Source organism: Musa acuminata, chromosome BXJ1-7 (assembly GCF_036884655.1).
Source record: "Musa acuminata AAA Group cultivar baxijiao chromosome BXJ1-7, Cavendish_Baxijiao_AAA, whole genome shotgun sequence".
In the NCBI taxonomy this organism is placed as follows: Eukaryota; Viridiplantae; Streptophyta; class Magnoliopsida; order Zingiberales; family Musaceae; genus Musa; species Musa acuminata.
In genome coordinates, this window is record NC_088333.1 from 11760602 (window position 1) to 11782338 (window position 21737).

At 43.7% G+C, this 21737-nt stretch overlaps 2 protein-coding genes and 1 long non-coding RNA gene across 4 annotated transcripts; 2 read left to right on the forward strand and 1 right to left on the reverse strand.

Moving 5' to 3' along the window:
• Positions 1-301: 301 nt before the first annotated feature.
• On the reverse strand, positions 302-3657 carry LOC135678844 (scarecrow-like protein 9). The gene is made up of 2 exons (XM_065192053.1): positions 636-3657; positions 302-537 (listed from the first exon to the last, which is right to left on the reverse strand). The coding sequence occupies exon 1, from the start codon at positions 2962-2964 to the stop codon at positions 718-720; it is 2247 nt and encodes a 748-aa protein (XP_065048125.1). The 5' UTR covers positions 2965-3657; the 3' UTR covers positions 302-537; positions 636-717.
• Positions 3658-7155: 3498 nt separating this feature from the next.
• LOC135679941 (uncharacterized) lies at positions 7156-9949 on the forward strand. Its single transcript, XR_010515372.1, has 2 exons — positions 7156-7310; positions 9392-9949. It is a non-coding gene; the product is annotated as an uncharacterized LOC135679941 (long non-coding RNA).
• A 2223-nt stretch (positions 9950-12172) lies between these two features.
• Positions 12173-17660, forward strand: LOC135678846 (telomere repeat-binding protein 5-like). Of its 2 annotated transcripts, XM_065192056.1 has the most exons (11): positions 12173-12450; positions 12939-13208; positions 13437-13552; positions 13634-14492; positions 14588-14797; positions 14906-14968; positions 15064-15143; positions 15525-15769; positions 16068-16382; positions 16462-16525; positions 16995-17660. In XM_065192056.1, the coding sequence occupies exons 3-11, from the start codon at positions 13472-13474 to the stop codon at positions 17163-17165; spliced, it is 2088 nt and encodes a 695-aa protein (XP_065048128.1). In that variant the 5' UTR covers positions 12173-12450; positions 12939-13208; positions 13437-13471; the 3' UTR covers positions 17166-17660. The 2 variants fall into 2 exon arrangements, with proteins under 2 accessions (XP_065048128.1, XP_065048127.1); XM_065192055.1 differs by lacking the exon at positions 12939-13208.
• The last annotated feature ends 4077 nt before the right edge of the window (positions 17661-21737 follow it).

A 21737-nucleotide genomic window follows, 5' to 3' on the forward strand; every position in this document is an offset into this window, starting at 1 on the left:
TCCGCATGTACGCTAGTAAGTCATCGACCCCATCAATTAAACCAACAAGAACGACGATACGTTGACTGTTACAAAGACTAGCTTGAAGCAATGCAAGAAACAATTCACACTAGAAGACCACATCCGCGTGCTGCTGCCATCAAGACGCAGTCGTACAATGTGCTGCAGAACAATGCAGGGAGCGGAGTGGCTGACACAGGAAGGAGGAGACGCAGAAGCTTTGGACAACGATGGACCCATCAGACAAAGTACTACATGTAATAAGCTGGTGGATAAGCTTTCACCAGATGTGCCAGAAATCTGAACTTAAAATGGCTACTTCATTTGATTGTTAATTTCGATAGTTCAAATACATAAAATTCTTGCAAACCCACAAACGTATTCTTTGTTGTGTTTGTTGGCTGCAAACCAGAAGATTTCAGTACCCTCTTGTTGTTGTCGGCAGCTCCTAACATCACTTCCTTTGCAGTCCAAAATTTTCATGACTTCTTTGCCAACAAATGCCGATCTCTGGGACAGAAGTCCGGTCCCATCTGCCTGCATCACGCAAGCCAAAGATTATATGATTAGTCAACATGTTGATATTTAGAATACATGATGACAAGAGAAACCTGATTACAGATAGATAGATGTACCTCATCAGAGATTGGTTAGATGAATCAGGACCAATTGCCTGGAAGCATGTTTAACTTTTACGGCAATGACCGAAAGGTTACACTAAGCTTCAGTAGGCTTCCATGCGGATATGGCATAAGTGATCCTTCCCTTCCATCCCTGAATCAACCATCGGCTATCTTCATCGATAACGAAATCCTTGTGATAGCAGCTCTTCACCTTATCATTGGCTTTCTTCATGATGTCGGGGTCCAGCGGAAGCTGCACAAACCCAGCCCTGAGGTTCCTGACCTGCCACTGCTTGTATGTCTCAGGTCTCTCGACCCTTTCTGAGCCTTCACATGCTATAACATTAAGAGCCTCCCTTCCAAAGAGATCCTTCTCGATCAATAACCTTTGTTCATCGTCGCGCGGCACATTCGTTTCAAGCATGTCAAACAAAGCAGAGAAGTGGAAGAGAGCCTCTCGGAAGCGTGTTACAAAGAAGGGGGCACTGTATGATCCATTTACGACTCCATGGATGAAAGCATCTGGGTTCATCTTCCTAATTGTGTTGAGGACCCGATTCCTGGGACTATCCACAATGACAGTCTCATCAATGAGATTCCTGAAGCGGTACAAACAGTTGACCACCACAACCTCATCTTTAGCAATGTGAAGATCCTCAACCCGAATGCTCTCCCATTTAGAGGCAATGGCCTGATACTCGAAAGGAACATTAAAACCTTTTGCATAAGCTGCCAGCCTTTGCCCTGTCTCTTCAATTCTCTCTGTGGGACGGAAACCTGGCTGAGGCACATCGATACCAGTTATTCGCAATTTTGGTGGGCCACCCTCCCTAGTGGCGAGACGCTGGATAAGGCATGGCCACTGAAACCCAAAATAGATGCCAAAATCAATGATATGAACCTTTGATGCCTTCTCTGCCAGATTAAGTATCGTCTGATTAGAGAAAAAATGTGAAATCCTCTTGAACGGACATGCTGCAAGATACAAATGATAAGCCTTCAATATATCGGTTGCGGTGGTCCTCTTTGCCACAAGAGCCTGATAGATCTGACTTCCCATGCCAGCTAAGCGAGCCTCAAGACCGTCCGCAAAGCAATGTGCCAACCTCTGAGACCCATCTCCATTAGGTGAAGAGTGCTGTCTAATTTGCTTCAGCAGTTCATTAGCGGTTCGCCTGTCATCAACTGCCACAGCTTGCGCACACAGGATGAGAAGAGTTCTGAGATCCACCACCTCTTTCTTTGTTTGCTTCTTTCGTCGTGTCTTGCCACCACTTGAACCCTTTGTTGGAACATTCTGGGCACTTTTGCTTGCCTCATTCTGCATTGCTTCCCGTAGATCAGACATCTTCTTAGAGCATTTATCTCCCTGATAAAGCAAAACCATGTCAAACATTTCAGACCTGACTTCTCCATCAGATGAAACAGCCGACTGTTTATTGTTCCTCCCCTCTGTCAAATCCAAGTCCTCCATGTTTGGATTCTTCCGAACTCTGGAACCATTTGACGAAATTGTTTTCTCCACCTTCCCCTTGCTATTGCACAGTTTACCATCTCTTTTTGGTATCTGAACCGATGAAACACCATTAGACTCTAAGTTGATAAACAATTTATCATTGCTGGGAAGGAACTTGCGTGCTTCTTCGACTCCTCTCTTGAAATGCCAGGTCGGCATGCTTCCGAAAAACAAATTAGGAGATATGGTCACATTATTAAACGGCTCCTCTATGCTACTGATGCTGTTATAGGAGCTAGATGGAGTCTGAGGTGAATAATCAACAGAACCCGGGCAAGTGAGTGACTGTTGGTAATCCGAAGAATCACAGACGGAGCTATTGTCTGCAACCCTGCTGCTACTACTGGCACCACCTCTATAGAGATTCCCATACCGATCATTGCTTCTCTCATCAGGGCTCCCTGAACAATGGTGACCATCGAACAGTGGCCGATCAGGGGATGGTGGGTACTTTTGGCCAAGGATGTCATAGAAGGGTTTCACCGCAGCTCGAAGGGCTGAGTCTTCTTTGTAAGTACTAACCTTCTCATCTATATCCTCCTCCAGAAGCATTCGGCTTATGTAGTTTAGGGCGATGTCCGAGTAGAAGATATCACTATCTTCTGGATTATCACCCTCGACACTTGTGCTAATGGATGTCGGATAGCTACTTTGGTTGGTCAGGGAAGACATTTGTGCCAAGTCTACATAGTTAACATGCCCTAGAAAGGGCTGCGACTCTCCTAACCCAATAGCCCGGAAAATGTTTTGATCGGAATAGAAATCATCATAACTCAGTCCGCTCATCATGCCGGACAATTCACGGAGCCCAGAATCCATAACCATTGAACCAGATATCTTCTACACTACCTAAATTTAGATCAAGATAAACCCTAAGTAATCACCTGGTACTAACCCTTCTTACAGTCCAGCAACCAGAATAAGATCTACAAATCCTAATTTCTCGTCAAGGGTTATACGAAGAACCAGAGTTCGGTGAAATGCTGGTGGAATGCCACCAGTTGATTCCGGATAGCTGCCAATCTCTAACTTTTACGGAACTAAAGCTACCACAGACTTAATTTGACACGAACCAAAATCTGCAGTTCTACGAAATAAGATCCTTAACATGAACAGCGAAGCAGTCAAAGAAAAAGGATCAATCAAAACACAAATAACAGGATGGAGGTATATATCGAGGAAGACAGAAAATATGTAAGAAACGAAGTGTTCAGCCCTATATCCTCATGAACTGATTTCATCCACCATCAAGAACCATGGAACGATCCAAAGAAGGCAACTTTACGATCAAGGAAAGAGTCAGACCAGACGGAAACAAAGGTTGGCGGCCCCAAATCCGGCAGCGGAGCAAGAGGAGGCAGAGACAGAGGCGGCAGAGGCTTGCCTTATCAAAATCCTGCTACTGTGGGAGGCAAAAGAAAAGGCGAAGCAGAGGGAGAGGGAGATGGAGATGGAGTTGGAAAGGGTGGCCGAGCTCGAGAAATAGTGGTTTGCTTGCCTTGCCTTTTGGTCCACCTTCTTCTTGTCTGCGATGTAATTTATTGCTTCCCGCACGAAGGCAAACAGTTAAAGGTAATAATATATTTTATTGTTATTATTATTATTAAGAAAATAAATCCCGAGGAATCTAATCGGGAGTTGCATACCGAAACGTGGGCGACACAGAGCCGTCTGATGGTGATTCACCGGCTGCTGCCCGCTGTTCCACGATTCCCGGTTTGCGGCCAATGGATTTGCATTAAAGGAGATTGTTTCCATCCTCGCCATTCGTTACCCGCGCGCCGGACCTGCACTGTTATTCGACAAAATGAGAGACTGACGAGGGGGCCACCAGATCCGGGAAGCAGGAGAACGGGACACGTGACGAAGAAGCGTTGCCTTTTCAGTGACGCCGGGGACACACGGGGAGTCGGCGAGGTGGTGCGCTTGGCCATCTCGTCGTGGACGCAGGGGTCGACCTCGGTCTCCGCGGCACGAGGGCGCGGCCACCGTTGGCCACGTGTCCTGGCGTATGGGATGACGACCCGATGGTGGGTGGCGTGGGATCCGCAGCGCGGGTGTGCGGAGGTCAAGACGTTTCGACCGATCTCCCAAACGCAACACGTGGCCCCGGAGTGACCGACGTATAGAACCGCAGTACTGGCACGTGGAGCTACGCATTCCTCATAGCGAATGACTCCCCCGTCGGAGGCGTGGGCGACACAGACTCCAACCAATCAACGCACTGGTACTCGCGAGGGTGAAATCGCTGTTCGATATATGCATATGCACACACAATTTGGTAATGGAAAACCAATAAAAAGCATTATAAGATTGACCCCACAGAGCCGCAAAAGGACGACAAAACACAGGGGTCCACATGAAACTGATGTAGGTTTCAACGTATCCATGGGGCGCACACACATTATGTGTGATGGGAACGACTCGAGCGTCGTCTTCGGTAATTATCATCAGGAGAAAGGGATGGGGCTGTTGACTCTTGGTAATTATAATTGAAGATATACAAACCTAATTAGACCAAAATTTTGACATCGGATTTGGAGTATGCATTGTGATCCAACCCATCTGGGTTGGCATGACACCCATTGAAAGGGTTGGCCCCTGATAGGACACATATTGGGAACCTATTATTATTCACAATTATATCAGCATGTAAGACAATACGTCTAAGTCAATACTATTCTTGCATAATCAGGGTAGCACTGACGAAGCACAATATCATCCCCGAGAGGTCATGATGATGTCAACCCATAAAGGCCGACATGGTGCCGACCCACAAAGGACGAGACAACACCCACCCAGCACAATTCCCCTTAACACGACGTCGCCCCGCCATAACCAGGACGGCACCGACCGTACACCACACCGTCCCGCAAAGGTCGGGATGGCGCCAACCATGCACGGCGTCGTCCCGCGAAGGCCAGGATAACACCAACCAAGTACAACGTCGTCCCACAAAGGTCGGGACAATGCCAACCATTCATAGCGCCATCCTGCAAAACCTAGGACTACGACGACCATGCACAGTGCCGTCCCACAAAGGTCGGGACGACGCCAATCAAGTACAACGCCGATGGTGATAAAACAACCCAAGTACGATCAGTTCCCGCAAGGGAAAGATAAAAATCCCTCGAGGGATCCATCGACAGGAGGTCCCTCTCTAGCCACTCCTATACTAACAAGATCTTCGAAGGTGTCAAGGTTAGGAGCTCCTTCCCGACCCCGACTTGTGTACAGGAATCGGTGTCCGAGGAATAGGCAGTCAAACCCAACGAGCATCCGACTTTGAAGCCAGGGCTAGAACCCAACCCACCAGAGGCGAACGATCTTGACATCCAGGACCAAACCAAACCATGCCAGCTTGCTCTACCACCATGTAAAGGATCACTATCACCCCCAAACCCTAAACTGGTACTGTACCCACATCAGGACTTGTCGTCTAGAAACTCTAGAAATGGACGTGCGTGTTTGAGGGGGATGAACGCCATGCTGCTTGCTTCTGCTCATCGGCCGCGTCGTCCTTGCTAGGCTGATGCGGTGGCGGTAGCATCGTACTTGTCCCGCCGCCCACGCTCGCATTGATGCTGCACTAGACCTGCTCTCCATGCGTGGTTAACCCATCGCCGTCCGTTGGTGCATGCACTCGTGACTGCAGTGATGCAGCAGGTGGCGGAGCTGCTGCTGTCGTCTCGGTCACGGCAAATGAGGCGAGAAAGGTGCCGTCTCGTGCCACGTCTCACGGCACAGTGCAGCCACTGTGCTGAGAAGATAATACAACTAAGGTTTTGGAGGAGGACCTCTCATGTGGCTTGGTGCATTATTGAAGGCGGCTGTCAACGGAAGACAAAAGCGTTTTGGAGCACTAGGTCGGTTTCCTCCTCGTCAACGGAAGCGCAGAAAAGTTTGGGGAACCTTTCAGCTGCCGCAGCAATTGTGTGGAAGAAGACGACGGCTTCTCCATTCACAGGCTTTGACTGCATTCCAGATTCGATCCCAAAAGTTTGCATCAAGTCATGGAGGACGCTACCTTCTCACTTCGACCGGTAACACACCTCACCTGCTTACATCTGCTGTAGTAGGAAAAGTCCCAACTCTTGCAGCCAATGATCAATCATGAGTTGATATCGCAACAATTTATTCTTGTGAAATTGAAGAGGAAGATGAATCGATCAATATATATAATTCTGATTGTTTAGTGAGTCCACATCACAAAGAATGTGTTCTTTTCTCTGCATGCCATGTGCTGTTAGCTTTCCTGATAAGGCTTTGATATTATATCTCTACGGCTACGTATAAGCTTCGCACCTCTTTTCCTCAGATATATGTACAGATATGCCACTTGGTGACGACGTCGAGAGTCAAACTTCGTTCGAGTCCTCGAGACGGTCAAACAGCAGATGGCTGCACGAACAATTATACGTGGATCTTTGTAGAAAAAGGAAAGCTATGAAAACAGTGCATTAATATTGTGCATTGTGCTTTCGTTGATGTGCGTGACAAAGAAGAGGTCAACTAAGCTATATTATCATGATTCATGAGATGAATTTTTCAGAATATTTATTAGATCACTGCACGCATATATGTAATTATTGGTCCCTAATCATTTGTCATCTTGAGATAGACCCGGTTCACGAGAGCTCAACCCGTTTGGGTACCAACCCGGCCCAAAATGTTGCCATGTGCGGGATTCATTGTCAATTTTGCATGAAAGTCCTTTTAAATATTCTTACTTGTAGGGAAGCCCCTGCAATCCTATTCTTCGTTGTATTTTCCTCATCCATTTTACTATTTAGTCCGGTAAAATTAGCTAATTGTAATTTGACGAAATTAATTGTTAGAATCAAAAGAGTCAAAATAAAAGGGTTGACTAACTATTTTACACGAGTAAATGAAATATAATATAATTATCTTATATTACGTGGAATTTCTCATTAATTATTCTTAATGATCATTAAAGATGTGATTTGTACAATTACCATCAAAATGGTTATCCAATAACGGAAATATAAGGACGAAGGAGACACTTCCCGCTCTCTTGGAAACCCTAAGCCCACCACGGTCTCGTTCCTGCGCCGGCGGCATCGGTGGGGAACTCTCATTTTCAGCAGGGACTCCGCCCTTCTTTTTGTTCTCCGATCAAGCCCACGTTCTTCTTGCCGCGCTTCCGTCGGGTACTTTAATCCTCGCGAACTCTCATTTTGTTTTCTCGCCGTAGTTATCTGAAATCGACGTTGCGGTTCTAATCTTATGCTGGTTGTTGTGTTGTGTGGCATATTGTGGTAAATTTTGTTGTGTTTATGTTCTTGATTGATGACCATCTGCTGTGTTAATCCGAAGATAGTGGGATAGAAAAGGGAAATGGTTTGATGCCTGTGATTGGGGAGATGAATAACATAGCGTCAACGCGGAGAGCGTGAATTGTTGATTACGAGCTCAATTTCATTCAAAAAGTTGTAGCTTGTGCCTTCCAGTAAAATTTGGTCCGTGATTTAGGGCATAGACACTGAACTGTCAAGATATCTTAGGTCTAAATACTATGCAATTCATTCTTTCAACCCAATTGTTTACTATTGCTGACATGCTTATTCCCTATTAATTGTAGCAGTCACAGATATCCCCTAATATCATAGCTCCAAGTTAAATAGATATTCAATTTGTGTTCTGCGTGGCTGTTGGTGTCATTTTTAGGCTTCTTCTGTCCTTTTAAGTGGGCAGCCATGGTTATTCAATATTTTGGAAGCAGTGCGCTCCCAAAACTGTAGCAGGTAGACTGTCATTGTAATGTAATATTGGTGGAAGTTACAATTGCGCTAGCATTCCTCTATCATTTGGTCGGCAACCAATGGTTGAAAGTCTTAGAGGAGAAGATCTTGTATTTATTCCCTAATTATAATGGTTAGAAATGCTTGTATTGTCGTAGCTGCAAGGAATGGTGAACTTGGATTCAGCTTATATGTTAAGTCACTCTTTAGTTTAAGTGATTCATCATGAGGAGGTATGGTTTCGGTTGGTTCAGTCACAAGTCACAACAAGCTGAAGGAACTGTTCTCAGCATTCCTTAACACCAATATTTTACTGTATTGAATGTTGAAATTAGGTTTTCAACAATTATGTTCTATTAGCTGAAACAAATATGTGGGTGCAGTTGCTAAATTTCTGATGCAATAAGCAGTATGGATTTGGCCCAACATGATGTCAGACTGGATTGGGATGATTAAGTTGTCCAAAGTTTGGTGAACTTGTAGCCTTGATTTCCCGTGGATGCTTCGGGTGAGTGCCCAGTTCAAATAAGTGAATTGAACTAGACTTTTAAGTCTGGTTTGGTTCAATAACACTGTTTTTTACCCTCAAAAGCCACCCTTCATGCCCGTGTGATCCCGAGCCAACCCTAGCGTTGTTTCTACCTCCACCATTGACGTTTTCTGTTACTGCCTCCATCGCAGACGCAACGAACCGAGTCTTCCTATGTCGTCGATGGACAAGTCCGACGACCTAGCAAGAGCCCATAGCTTTCTTCCGTTGTCGCTCCATGTGTAGTTCCTTCCACTATCGAGGGAGAGGATCGTAGGTTCTTTCGCCACCAACAAACGCTCTCTGGAGCTTCCGTCGCTACCATTGTTGTTGTCATTCGCAGCACTACTGTAGCTGTCTTAAACTAACCCTCCATCGCTGCTACTACCAGCTTCTCACAATTACCTTCTTATTGTTATTATTGTCACTTTCCACTGTTAGTGACTCTTTTATCCCTCCCTCTGTTATTGTTAACAATTCTTTTCTCCCCCTCTAACTACTATTAATAGTAAGTAATATACTGTTAACAATATATATTTAATTTATTATCATATTTTTATTTAAATAAATATATTTTTAATTATATTATATATTTTAATATTTTATATATTTTAGAGCGTCTCGCTTCGCTCGGACGAGTGTCTAGCGCCTCGAGCGTTTTGGGATATTGACGTCTCTTGATGCCTAGTGCTTTTTAAATCATTATCATATTTTATTAAAGGTTTAAGACTTGACCCAAAATAAGTCATGATTTGTTGGTCCCCAAATGTGCTATTACTATTAGGTAGCTTGTAACCTTCCTGTCGTGTGTGTGCGAGAGAGCATGGAACGCGCCAGCAGTTAGGTATCATAATCCAGCTAGAGAATTCAAGATTCACTTAGTTTTATTGATGATAAGGGTAAAACACATTGCACCCTACTGATTTTACTGATCTCTGTCTTGCTTGTCAACACATTGCAGGTTATCATATTACAGGTCCTTCAATTAGAGGCCCGAAGCTTATGTTTTTGCTGGGTAAAACGAGTGTTGCAGTTCAGGCAAATGGCATTCTCACTCTATTGCTTGGGAGAATAATGAACAGCCACTGGAATTCTCAAGTGCCACACATGAATAAACAATGCAACTTTTGAGCACAACCAAACCAGTCACTAATGCATATGGTGGTCCAATAGGAGATTCCTCATCTGAAATTTTTGGTGCAGAGAAAGCAGGCAGAAGAAACCAACGGGACTTGATATGTGGTATTAGAGGGTCGAAGGTGATTGCTGATGATGCTGATATGTCACCACCACCGCTACATAAAGAATGAGGATTAGGTTGCTCGCCTCTCTCGGTTCTACCTTCCACCACTCATCTCACTCTTTAATAAACTCTCCCTGCCACTAGTTCGGCCTGTGGCAAACAGTTCTGGCCTTTGTTTGGCATGTCCAATGCCTTTGATTTGGACATAGGTGATCCAAATTTGAGTCTGAACAATTCTCTTTTCCTGCACAAGGTTATGGACATTGATCGTTGTCACATCGTGCATCAGTGGAAGTCTTGTTCACCGAAATTTTCCTTTATATCAAATTTATACCTTGAGAAGTCGCACCAGGATCAAATTATTATGGCAATCCAGTTATAATGATTTATCCTTTTCTGAGCCAAGTATGGAGCGATGGTACCAATGTTGCTTTAGATGATCGAAACCTGATGTAGTCCCATCAAGAATATGTTGAGCCCACCGTGAAATAAATGTCCGAAACAGAACACCACAAAACCTTGTTGTTAAGCTTTTATTTGGGAAAGGAGGAGAGGTGTCTTGATTTGATGGTTAGCGGAGACAGCTACAGATACCACACCTCACATGGAGGAGGAAGGTCACCGACATGTGAACAGAGATCATGTTCAACATAGAGTCAACGGATTCACGCACATGATAAAGCCGAAGAGTCGATGCAAAGATTAGTCCGTCATTATTATTGGACAGAACAAGATTAATCCGCACAAGCACATAAAAAACATTCGTGTGTATGGTAATTCTATTTTATATTGAATAAAAATAGAAAATTATTACGGTGAGAGCAGGCGAACATTACGAAGCTTTTGCTAGCGTGCAGGAGGACGACGGCGGAAGCGCGTCAGGGGAGACGAACGAGAAGTGCAGCAAGAAGCTCCCATTTGAGTACCTTCCCCTCACGGCAGCAGTAAGACGACGACGGAGTCCAACCGAGGGGCGAGGCGGTAAGCAAGTGGAGATTCCATCGATGGCGATCTCATCCATAGCATTTTGTATTTGGTGAGCGCATGTGGCCGGGTCGGTTCACGTGACACGGTTTCCCGTGAAGTGACCCTTCAATTTTGGCTGCCGCGGATCCCGTGCCCCACCCGTCTGTCGAAATAAACCACGTCTATCTACGTAGCACGTGATTACCTGCTGCTAAACCCTCCATTAACATACACCAAAGTTACCCGCTACATCTAAACACTCCATTAACATACATCAAAGCTACCCATGCACGTTGTTCATGCACCCCTGAGGTAATGCCTCCACGTTGCAAGATTCCCCGTGGCACGTGGCCTGCGGCTTTAAACCCCCCCCTACCCCATCTACTCCCCAGCTGGCTTATCAATAACCTAATGCAATCGCAGTATAAAGCCGCCAATGATTGATCCACACCGCTAAACCGCGTCGTCGAGTACGAAGACACGGTCTCCACCACGACCCAAACATTGTTCGTTGACACATCAGACTTGTTTCCGATTCGGTTCGAGCTTGATGTCAGAACCGTATTCCGATTCAGGTCCGACCGGTCGGATCCGGTGGCTGAGTCTCCTCCACGTCATCTCTCGCTCCCACTGCGTCGAAATCGACGGCCCAGCGAACGCACCCCTCATTGGAGAATTCCTCCGGACCAAAAGGACGACGGTAGCCCTCTCACGCGGAGACGATGGCTTCCGGTCACGAGGGTAATTTCGTCATGTGATGTGAGGGCCCGATCACGGGACGGATTGCGATACACGCACCGTACGAAAGAGTTTGCATCCAATATTAGCTTTTGCTAAACGACGATTTCGATTTACTGTCCAAATGCAGGGAATATAAATTGAAACCTTCGCATTAACCCCAACCACTAAAAAAACGTTTTATAATTATTATATTAAATAAGGAAATTAGAGAAAAACATCCATCCACGAATTCCCTCCTTCGATTACCGGTTCACAAATAATTGCAAGTCTTATCCTAACCGTTACAAACAAATGTTGTATATGATTATTTATCTTTAGTATCGTTTCCCTTTCAGCTCTCTGGGAACAGTAAAAGCGGTTCAAGTTTAAACCCGACCAAAAGCCGTCAATGTTAGCTTAGCTGCCACGGAGTGGGACCCGCATGGTTTCAACGCCATTGGCAATCACTTTGCAGGTAGGTCGACGGGTAACTCGTGGATGGGGTCCGCAAGGCATACTTACCGGAAGAAACGCGGTGATGTCACGTTTCTGACCAAGCTTTTGAGTCGTCTTTAACGCACAAAACCGTGGGAAGTCGCTTGCTTTGTCCGTCGCCGTACGATCCCCAGAGGTGGACACGTGGAGGAGATCGGAGCGGATGGGAGAGGAGGGGGATGGTTGGTCCTGGTTGGGTTGGCCGACCGGGCACTGGCGGTGGCGCCGACGGGAGCGTTACCGGAAGCGCCGGTTGTCAGGGTCAAAGGTATAACCGCGGGGTTTAAGCGAAATGAGACGTAAAAGGGTTCTGCCCGTCGATAAAAGCAGAGAGAGAGAGAGAGAGAGAGAGAGAGAGAGAGAGGGCGAGGGGGTTCGTTTCTTTCGTTTCGCAAGAGCGATTCTTCGGAAGAATTTAAGGGATCGACGAAGAGAGATTTGGATGCGAATTGCGATTGAAATCTGGAGCTGGGCATCTCGAGAGTCTCCGATCTCGTTTCCGCTCTAATTCGAACGGGAATTTTGGCGCTTTCCCGGTGATCCGATGGCAATTTGAGATCTTCACGAGGAGATAGTCCCACTTGCTGTTTCGGAAGGTGAGCAGACGGAGTTCTGTTCCATTTCGCGGCATGATTCTTCTGTTGGTGTCGGAAGCTACGATTTTTGTCCATTTTGTATCTCCAAAATCGTGAAATCTGCCTGGTTTACGCCCTTCCGTGCCTAATTCCTTGAGTTTCTCCTGGTTGCCTCGTGAGGGAAGCGATCCGGATGTCGGTGAAAAGTTTTGGCGTTTCTCGTTTGAATTCGGTGGAACTCGATCGCGATCCGATCTTCGCCTGCGCAATTCATCTCGAGCACACAGATTTACTTCGATCTCGTTGCGTTTCTTTTCTTCTTGGATCTGGAACACGAATTCGTTGAGCCTTTCGCATCCCCTTGCTTGTGGCTTTTGTCTTGATCGCTTCGTTCCAGGTTTTCGTTATTTTTTAAAGATTATCCTTCCTTGAGATGGGAAAAATACTTCGTAATTTTTAATCATAAATCTTTTTCTTTTTTTTTTGGGTTCTGCTCGATTGTAATTCAGGAAGATGCCTGCTATTATTATTTTTGATGTCGGTATAAATTACTCGCTGGATGGCGGTGTGAGAGGTTTTGGGTTTCCGATGCCTGCAAGCTATGGCACATCTTTGATATTACGTGATGATGCTAAGCAGATGTAGCTCGCGGTTTCCTTTTTGATCTCTCGTAACTCCCCAAGCAATTCCCTCCTCCGGTAACTCCAAAAATGGGGGCATTTGGTCGAAGGGTTGGTTGGAGATGTAGCTTTCCTGGGTTATTCGATTCAGATCGAGAGGTAATCGGGGATTTTGATTTCCTGCAGAAAAACGTGTATTTGCAGCATCTTTCGTGGAAAACATCTGCGGGAAATTTCTACTCTTGTTTCTTGAATTCGCCGATGTTTGGCAATTCCTCTTGATCCGAATCATGGATTTTGCATGATCGACCTTTCGTCGAGGCCTTGCTGCCTGCTTTTTCTGAATTGACGGCAGATTGTGAACTCAGTGTTGCTTCTCTTTTGCAGTTGGTGAGTTTCATCCTGTCCTTTGTGTTTGGGATATGGTGTTGCAGAAGAGGTTGGATTATGCATGCGGTGGCTACCGGGCCCCTGCGATGCCGCATTTACCGAGATCAGCTAGGGTAAATTTGTAGCCCCAATTTGCTCTTTTAGTTCTTGGTTGGCATTTGGGCTCTGTGCAACTCATCATGGTACATCTGTAGGGAAAGCGATCCGCAAGAAAGAAGGTCGAGGACAACCAGACGTATGCATTCGACTTGCTTGCCACCATTGCAGGCAAATTGTTGTCAGAAATTAAAAGCTCTCCGTCTCCTTGTAACAGTACTGGAACGTCTAACGCTGCTGCAGGAAGGGATGCTGCTAAACAAGAGCAAATAGATGAAGAGAAGTCACTGAAATGTGAAGGTTTTGATTGGCTAAGCTGTAATGAGGCTGTGTTCAGTCCTGAAAATGCCCTTGAAAAACATATCACATATAAGTTGAAGGAGAACTCAAATGTCCCGAAAGATACATCATCGGGACCTGCTTCTCCTTTCATAAAATCTGATTTATCAGATGAGGATGCTATCGGAGGTGATGGTAGTATAATTGAACATGGTGTTGGTGCTGCTGCTGAAAAATGTATCAAGGGTAGTCTTTCTTCTAGTTCTGTGGAATCATATGACCGTAAAGAAGATGGGGGCAAGAAATTACTAGTAGCTGAGCAACAGGTGGCTGGAAATTTCATGGACAGGAATGCTCCATATAAGTATAGTTTGGATGATCCGTTGGTTATGGATGTCAAACCTCCTTTGGTTAGCTCTGACAGCAGTGTTGAAGCTCCCCTATTTAGGAACAATATTTCTCGTAATTATTCCTTTCCGAAGCAGGAAGATGGTATGGATCTTGCTGCAGATAAAGATGATGACGAAAATTCTTCTGGATGCACTCACCCTACTCCCGTTGCTAATAAAACCTCTAGGATGCCGCGTATAGGTGATCGTAGGATAAGGAAGCTTATGTCATCTAAACTCCGGAAAGTAGCTCCAACAGTGTTGCAGGATGCTGGGACATCTAACTACGGTACGTGTGATGTTTTCCTCTTGTGCTTGGTGACATGACAGGTAGTAAGCTCTCACATCTACATTCAGCAAGCTTAATTCCCTTTTTCATTTCAGATGTAGAACAGAAGCCGGCTTTAAGAGGCAAAAGAATGTGTTATACTCGCCAAAGAACTCAGAGGAGCTCCTTCAAGAGAAGGAAGTTGTTTGATCATTGCCCGGTATCACCTTATGATGGAGGGATATATGGTGAAGGCCTGTCAAAAATGTCTGAAAGTAGCAGGATCAAGTTAGAAACAGACGATTCACATGCCACTTTGTGTGGAGGTTTGTTATCTATATATATATATATATATATATATGCTACTGACATGCTACATGCACCAGTTTGGGTACCTCTGAATTTTGAGACGATTCATTTTTTTACGTTTGCAGCAAATGGTGCATCGTCATTAACGACAGGACAAAATTGTTGCTATGAATCGCCAGACTACCATGGTAAATAGTTGGATTATATGTTGTTTTTCATTTTGATCCCAACATGATGATCAGGTCCTAATGGGTGCTATCTTGTCTCTCTTTTTTTGCTCCAGTGAAACTCAGCATCAAGTCTTTTAAGGTGCCTGAACTTGTTATTGAGATTCCTGAAACTGCTACGGTTGGTTCCCTGAAGGTATACAATATTATTGTACTCTTGTCATAACACTGTCATTGTGCATTTCTTCAATGTTATTATTAGATTTCTTTTGACAGCCATGGACTGTATTACAACATATAGATTTGTACTTTGATGATTGACTGTCGTAAAAGTCACAAAAGGATGTGGTAATTAGCTACAAGTCTCTGATAACATGTACCTGATTTAGTTTACAGAAAAAGAAAGTATTTTCAATGTGTTCAGTTTTAGATTTTGAATCGGACTTGAGAATCATCAATCATGGAAAATAATTTTCCATTTACTTCAATTAAGCAGACTACTCAGTCGAACAACATTTTCTTTTCCAGAACATTGTGTTTTAACTCTGGTTTACGTCTTCTTGCAATTATTATGCAGAGGACAGTATTGGAAGCTGTTACTGCTATCCTTGGAGGTCGACCCCGTGTTGGTGTTCTTCAAGAAGGAAAGAAGGTTAGAGATGACCACAAGACCCTGCGCCAGGCTGGGATTACCTATGGTGATAAACTGGATAATCTAAGTTTTACAATGGAGCCAAATCCTGAAGAAGCTCTCGTTCCACCACCTAGTTCCGAAGATCCTGATTTCCTTGGTCTTGCTTGTGCGCCTGAACCACTTGCTAGGTAATTAAATTTTGCATTTTTTTTTCATTAGAAATGCATTTTGTTCAAATCTTCTTCCCTTATGGTTGTGAATTCTGGTAGCATGCATTTTTGTGCTCATTGTTATTCAAGTAATTTATATGAAATGTCCTATAATAAGACCAATTTTTATGGCACATACAATTCAACCCCCTTAGTTTAGTAAAATGAGAAAGAATGAACTTTTACTGGGGCGGTGATCTGCTTTCTTTGCCGTGTAGTAATCGTCATAGCTACTTGTTCCAACCAAATAAGCTAATATACTGTGAACATTTTGTAGGATGCCGCCAATTGCCCCTGCTGCTGCTGCTGTAGATCAGAGGGGACCTGACTCCACGGAATCTGTACAGACCTGCCCCGAGATGGATCACGATTCATTTCACTCTCCGATTGATCCATCATCGCCGGAGAAAACAACAGCAAGTGCACTAGCTCTGGTTGCTGTACCACCCATGGATGTCGAGGCACTGGCCATGGTTCCACTCGGCAACAAGCCCAAGCGGTCTGAAACTCCTCAGCGCCGGGTTCGGAGGCCCTTCTCCGTCGCCGAAGTAGAAGCCCTTGTTCTGGCCGTCGAAAACCTCGGGACCGGAAGGTGTGCATCGCTTCTGCTACACGTTGACATGACTAAATAGATCACTTTCTTATTGCTCTGTGTGTATCGATTTCTTCAGGTGGCGGGACGTCAAACTCCGGGCCTTCGAGAACGCAAAGCACCGGACTTACGTCGATCTTAAGGTAATCAATCAAATGTGTTCTTATCTCGATTGGTTACCCATGACAATATTAGGCCAACGTCTGCGTGCATGATGGGAGTGTTGTTGCTAGGAAGGATAGCCAACCGCTGGTTCTTTTTGACTTCAACGTTTTGACTACACATCCTTGTCTGTTCTTTACATCCTTATCTGTTATTTTGGGTCGGTGGACCGTGGTAGGAAAGTTAGCTATATCCGCACGGTTGGTGCTGCCGTGACGCGATTGGCTTGTGATAATACGTCTGACTTGGGCTATAAGATGGACTGGAGTTGTTTAATGCAGGATAGAGACAAACCAGGTTGTAGTCTTAATTCTAGCAGTGGGACGAACCGCCTCGTGTCCAACATGCATGATTTCCATGGGCAGTGAATTTAAATTTAGTCGGGTGGGCAGCGTAGCGTGCCATGTGCCAATCGTGGTGAAATGTTTCGTTTCTTGTTGTCGTGCGCAGGACAAGTGGAAGACGCTGGTGCACACGGCAAGGATCTCCCCGCAGCAGAGGAGGGGAGAACCGGTCCCTCAAGAGCTCTTGGACCGGGTCCTCTCCGCCCACTCCTCCTGGTCACAGAAGCAAGCCAAGCTCCTGCTGAAGCCACCTGCTCCTCTGTTAACAAGCCAATGACCGACCCATGTAAAGATAGATCCATCCCCCCCCCCCCCCCCCCACAAACACTAAAAGACACGCCCAAAGTGAAAAAGGTAGCTGACGCAAACCGTGTATTATTTATTCGCTCACACCATTATTCTTTGGAGCCAGCAGGGAGTTCTTCTCCTTGAGAATTGACGAGGACGAGAGCTTTCTGTGGCCATTTGTACATGACGATCGATGTTTCCTCCGAAACAATCGGGATTGGGTGGGAAAAGAAAGCAGATTCGAATGTGATCGCAACCGGTGACATCTCTCACATGTTTAACTCGATTCTTTTGGTGGAGTTATGGGAAACAGATGCCAACAATACATAGCTGTCTAAGTTAGATGTCTTTATGCTACTACATTTCTTTTCCTTTTCTTTTTATGCTGTATTGGTTACTCTGAAACATTTATTTCATGTAACATATGATCCCATTTGATCCTGCAAATATGTGAGTGGACCATTCACTGTCTACTCTTTTGTCATGCATCGATTAGAAATATCCATGTGGCATAATCTTGTTGCATCAAAGTCCAATGGGCCTCATCTTGGTGCGACAAAGCTAAACTGGGCTCTCGGGCTTCCGGTTCGAACCGGAATCAAATCGAACTAAACGATCGAATTAATGCTATTACAATTCGAAATAGGAACCACAATAGTCGGTTTGTAAATCAAAAAAATCGAGACGGTCGATTTCTGAACCTCAATTTTCCGACTCTGAATTCGAATTCGATGGAACCATTCCGAGAAGAGGACGGAGGAGGTGTGCGGTCGAGCCCATGAGTCACGTGCGTGCATGCCTGCCTACCTGCCTGACGTCCCATCATCAATCAAGATGAGCCGTCCGCTTTCCCCCATGTCTTTTCAATAATAATAATAATAAGGTTAAATATAAGGGTAAATTAAGTCTAACCTAAATAATAAAGAAAGATAAATAGGGCTGTGGATATTACTGCAATCGATCATTAAACAACGGAAAGAGGGCAACGAGATGTGACATGCTACTGCGCAACCACATGCGGAAAAGAAGCAGCGACGGCCTAATCCTAATTGTTCGAAGGTGTGCTTTTGATATGCATCGTTGAGATTTTAATATTATGTAAATATTAGAACAATTGGAAAAGGATCAAATCTTTTATCTAGCTCGCCAGCAATATGATGCACTTTCTGCCATTAACGGTGCAGGGATGGTTCACTCACGTGATGATGCCGCTGTGCGCATTAATGGCAGAGAGAGAGAGAGAGAGAGACAGAGAGAGCTCATTCATCACCTGCATGCGTGTCCCGTCTCCCCCATGTGGTAGAGGAGATGTCTTGCGGAAGCGAGGATGGAGAGCCGAAAGCACACCATTATTTTAAGGAGAGATGTTGTGCAGGGAGATAAGGAAGCACATGGATTTGGGACGTATGCAGCAGAGCAAGGAGGGGACAGCCAGATTATTCCCCCCACATGGAGGACGACGACGACGACGACGAGGAAGACGAAGATGATGATGATGATGTGGTGGTTGTGATGTGACTCGTTTTCGAGTAGCTTTTAGGTTGTATGAACACTATTCATCAGGGATCTCTCTCCAATCTCAACGTCAAACTCTCAGTATAGGAGCAAACTTGGCTTGGATGTGGGCGGATGGGAGATCACATGCACACACACGTCTCTACCGATCCTTTTAGATGGGGGGTAATTTACTTCGCTAGTCTGTGTCTCAATCCGCCCTCTAAATCTTAATAGATACTTACATTCGCCTGACCTTTGTGATGTAGATATCTATTAGAAAATTATTCTTTTAATCAATTTAGATAACTAATTACATTGGGATTATTATATTTATCAAAGTCAAACATTAAGATCGGATTTCAAAAGTAATTTTATAAGCTTAAAAAAAATTATTAGAACAATCAGATTAAATATTTAACTTTTATAAATATAGAGATCTCAATATAATTTTTAAAAATATAAAGATTACGATGCTAAAGATAACTAATTATATTGGATAATATATAATTATTTTTAATTTAAAATACTATTATTGTTTGATAGTGATATAAGTCTCTTTTCGATGACAAGTTCACGACTTTTGAGAGTCCCGTAGAAAGATGAAATAGGAGGAGCAAACTGAGCGTTGACGTGAACACGAGGTGCTTTGATTACACTCCACTACGACTTAAACTACGATACTCTTCATAGCTCAAATGCAACTTTCGGGAATGTCTTCCCCATCTCTCTCTCTCTCTCTCTCTCTCTTTCTCGTATTAGATTGAATTGCTATTACGATATAATCATCTCCCGTATTATATTGAATTACTACTATGATATGGTCATCGATGGAGTAAGACTAATCAATTTGATGATAGTCTAACCCTAATTCTAGTGAGGTCGGGTTAAGGCTAACCGTTGTTGTTCTCTATGTAGAGATCGGAGTCTTCGGTTCAACCATCACCGGCCACCTGTGGTTCGCCAATGTGGTGTGTTTCCTTAAGCACATGCCAACAATGGATGAACACAGCCGACCATTAGAGGCGGGTACTATTAATTCTTCTCATCATTTAGTTTCATACATCAGCAATAATTGAGGCTTATCAAATGTTTCATATCATCATTATTCGTAACAGAGAATCCAACGAGTGGTACTATTGATCCCATCATCCGAATCCGACATGAGATTAGCGGGTTCGGGTCTTAGTGAGATCTAAAATTATTGTCTTCGAGGTTGTAGTTAAATGTTCGAAATGGTTATGTATTTCCTGCGATCATATAATATCAAATCTGAAAAATACGAGGTAATGCTAGGCTAAGTCAATTCACATGAAACTGACTTAGCGGAGCTGAATCGATTGCCATATTTTCCAAATAACTATAAGTTCTCGGTCATTTGATGGTGAGATGTCAATCGTATGACGATGAGTTATCGATCACATGATAATGAGATGTTAATCGCATGACGATGAATTATCGATCACATTAATGAGATATCAATATTTATCCATCTGTCATCATCTTCGTATTTAAGTATATACAAGATAAAACCCTAATAGATGGACACGAAGAAATGAAAAAAAAAAAAAAAGGTTCACAGTAAGAATCGTAATATATTTATCATAAAATATGATCTTAGAAATAAGATCTTCACTCCATATGATTGTTCTAATTTCTCGATAATATTGTATTTGAAAATTGCATCCTATGAAATCAAAAAATAACGAAGGAACAAAACACACAAAAAGGGTTCGCGAATTATTTCTCGATAATTGTGCACATAATTCGTTTCTTAGATGAGGATCCTAACTATAATTTGAGATGTGAATCACCTCAAACCAACGAGCTTAAAAGAGAGAATGGATGAGGGGACCTTCTTCTCACATTAAAATCATAACGTATTTAAGTTGGGAATTAGGACGAAGTAGAAAAATAATATGTAAATAAGTGAATGACTAATTTTATCGTATAAAAATATACCTTTTATAGTGTGGGAATAATAATTAAGCCAATCTCTGGAAATTGTGATTGGAGCTGAGTGGAGAATTAAGTGCAGGCGATGCATTGCGATTAGTGATAATGAATAAGCTGTCACTTTCTCCGTCAATATAAAACCAACTAATTATATATATATATATATATATATATATATATATATATATATATATATATATATATATATATAACTTCTTATTATTATTAGACGTATGATATGTAAAATATATATTGTTGACATAGCACAATAGTATGTTAATCCATCACAATTGTCATTCATTCGTACGGCTACATGTTGCATTTCAGAGTATCCTTTCTTTTAGTGAGACGAAGGGGCTCAAAGTGTTGCTCTTTTGATAGGTTAATCTTTTTTTCTTATAACGCTCACCTTTTAGTTTTTTATTTGATGTATCTTTTTCTTCTAATATCATAAAATACCTTTTATCATTATTTTCTATAAGACCATATCGTTATCCAATGATAACAAGATAAGGGACGAGAAAGGAGGCATGGAGATAGAAGACGACGAGAGGCTGTTGGCATCACAGACGATAGCAAGAAGAAGAATCATGATATCACAGACGATAGCAAAAGGAAGAATCATGATTAAAAATAAAATGATCGATCGACGATAAGGAGAATAGTAGAATAGAGGCTTAACGAGAGCGAGACTAGAAACCCATATGAAAAAGACTTATGGCAAGACAAAGATAATAAGACGGAGACAGACAAAGCAAAGATGATACTTAGGTGGCAAGACGAAGATAATTAGATGACAAGAGATATTTAGGATATTAAAAAAATATAATAAGAAAAACTGAAAACTTGGACACTTCACGAAAAAAAAGACCCAAAAGAAAAAAAAAAAAAAGGTTGGGGGGTGTGTGCTGAGCCGGGACGGGGTTAAACCCGGCTTGGGCGGGTCGGTCCAAAGCAACGGATCTAAGATAGATTGCTCCTCTTTTGTTCCCAGCAGATGAGGGTGGCCCCCACGGCTCCACTGCAACTGTGGTGTTTCCCTGCTCCGTTCCTTTCTCCTCTACTCGCCTTGTTCTCTTCCCCTTCGCCAACCATCACTTGCTTGGTTCCA

What these genes read in the sequence shown, in the direction of transcription:
- LOC135678844 (XM_065192053.1), bottom strand. Translation starts at nt 2,964, where the DNA reads ATGGTTATGGATTCTGGGCTCCGTGAATTGTCCGGCATGATGAGCGGA.
- LOC135678846 (XM_065192056.1), top strand. Translation starts at nt 13,472, where the DNA reads ATGGTGTTGCAGAAGAGGTTGGATTATGCATGCGGTGGCTACCGGGCC. An exon ending in ACATGCCACTTTGTGTGGAG is followed by an intron (nt 14,798 to 14,905) that starts GTTTGTTATCTA and finishes TTACGTTTGCAG; the next exon opens with CAAATGGTGCATCGTCATTA. An exon ending in CTACGGTTGGTTCCCTGAAG is followed by an intron (nt 15,144 to 15,524) that starts GTATACAATATT and finishes ATTATTATGCAG; the next exon opens with AGGACAGTATTGGAAGCTGT.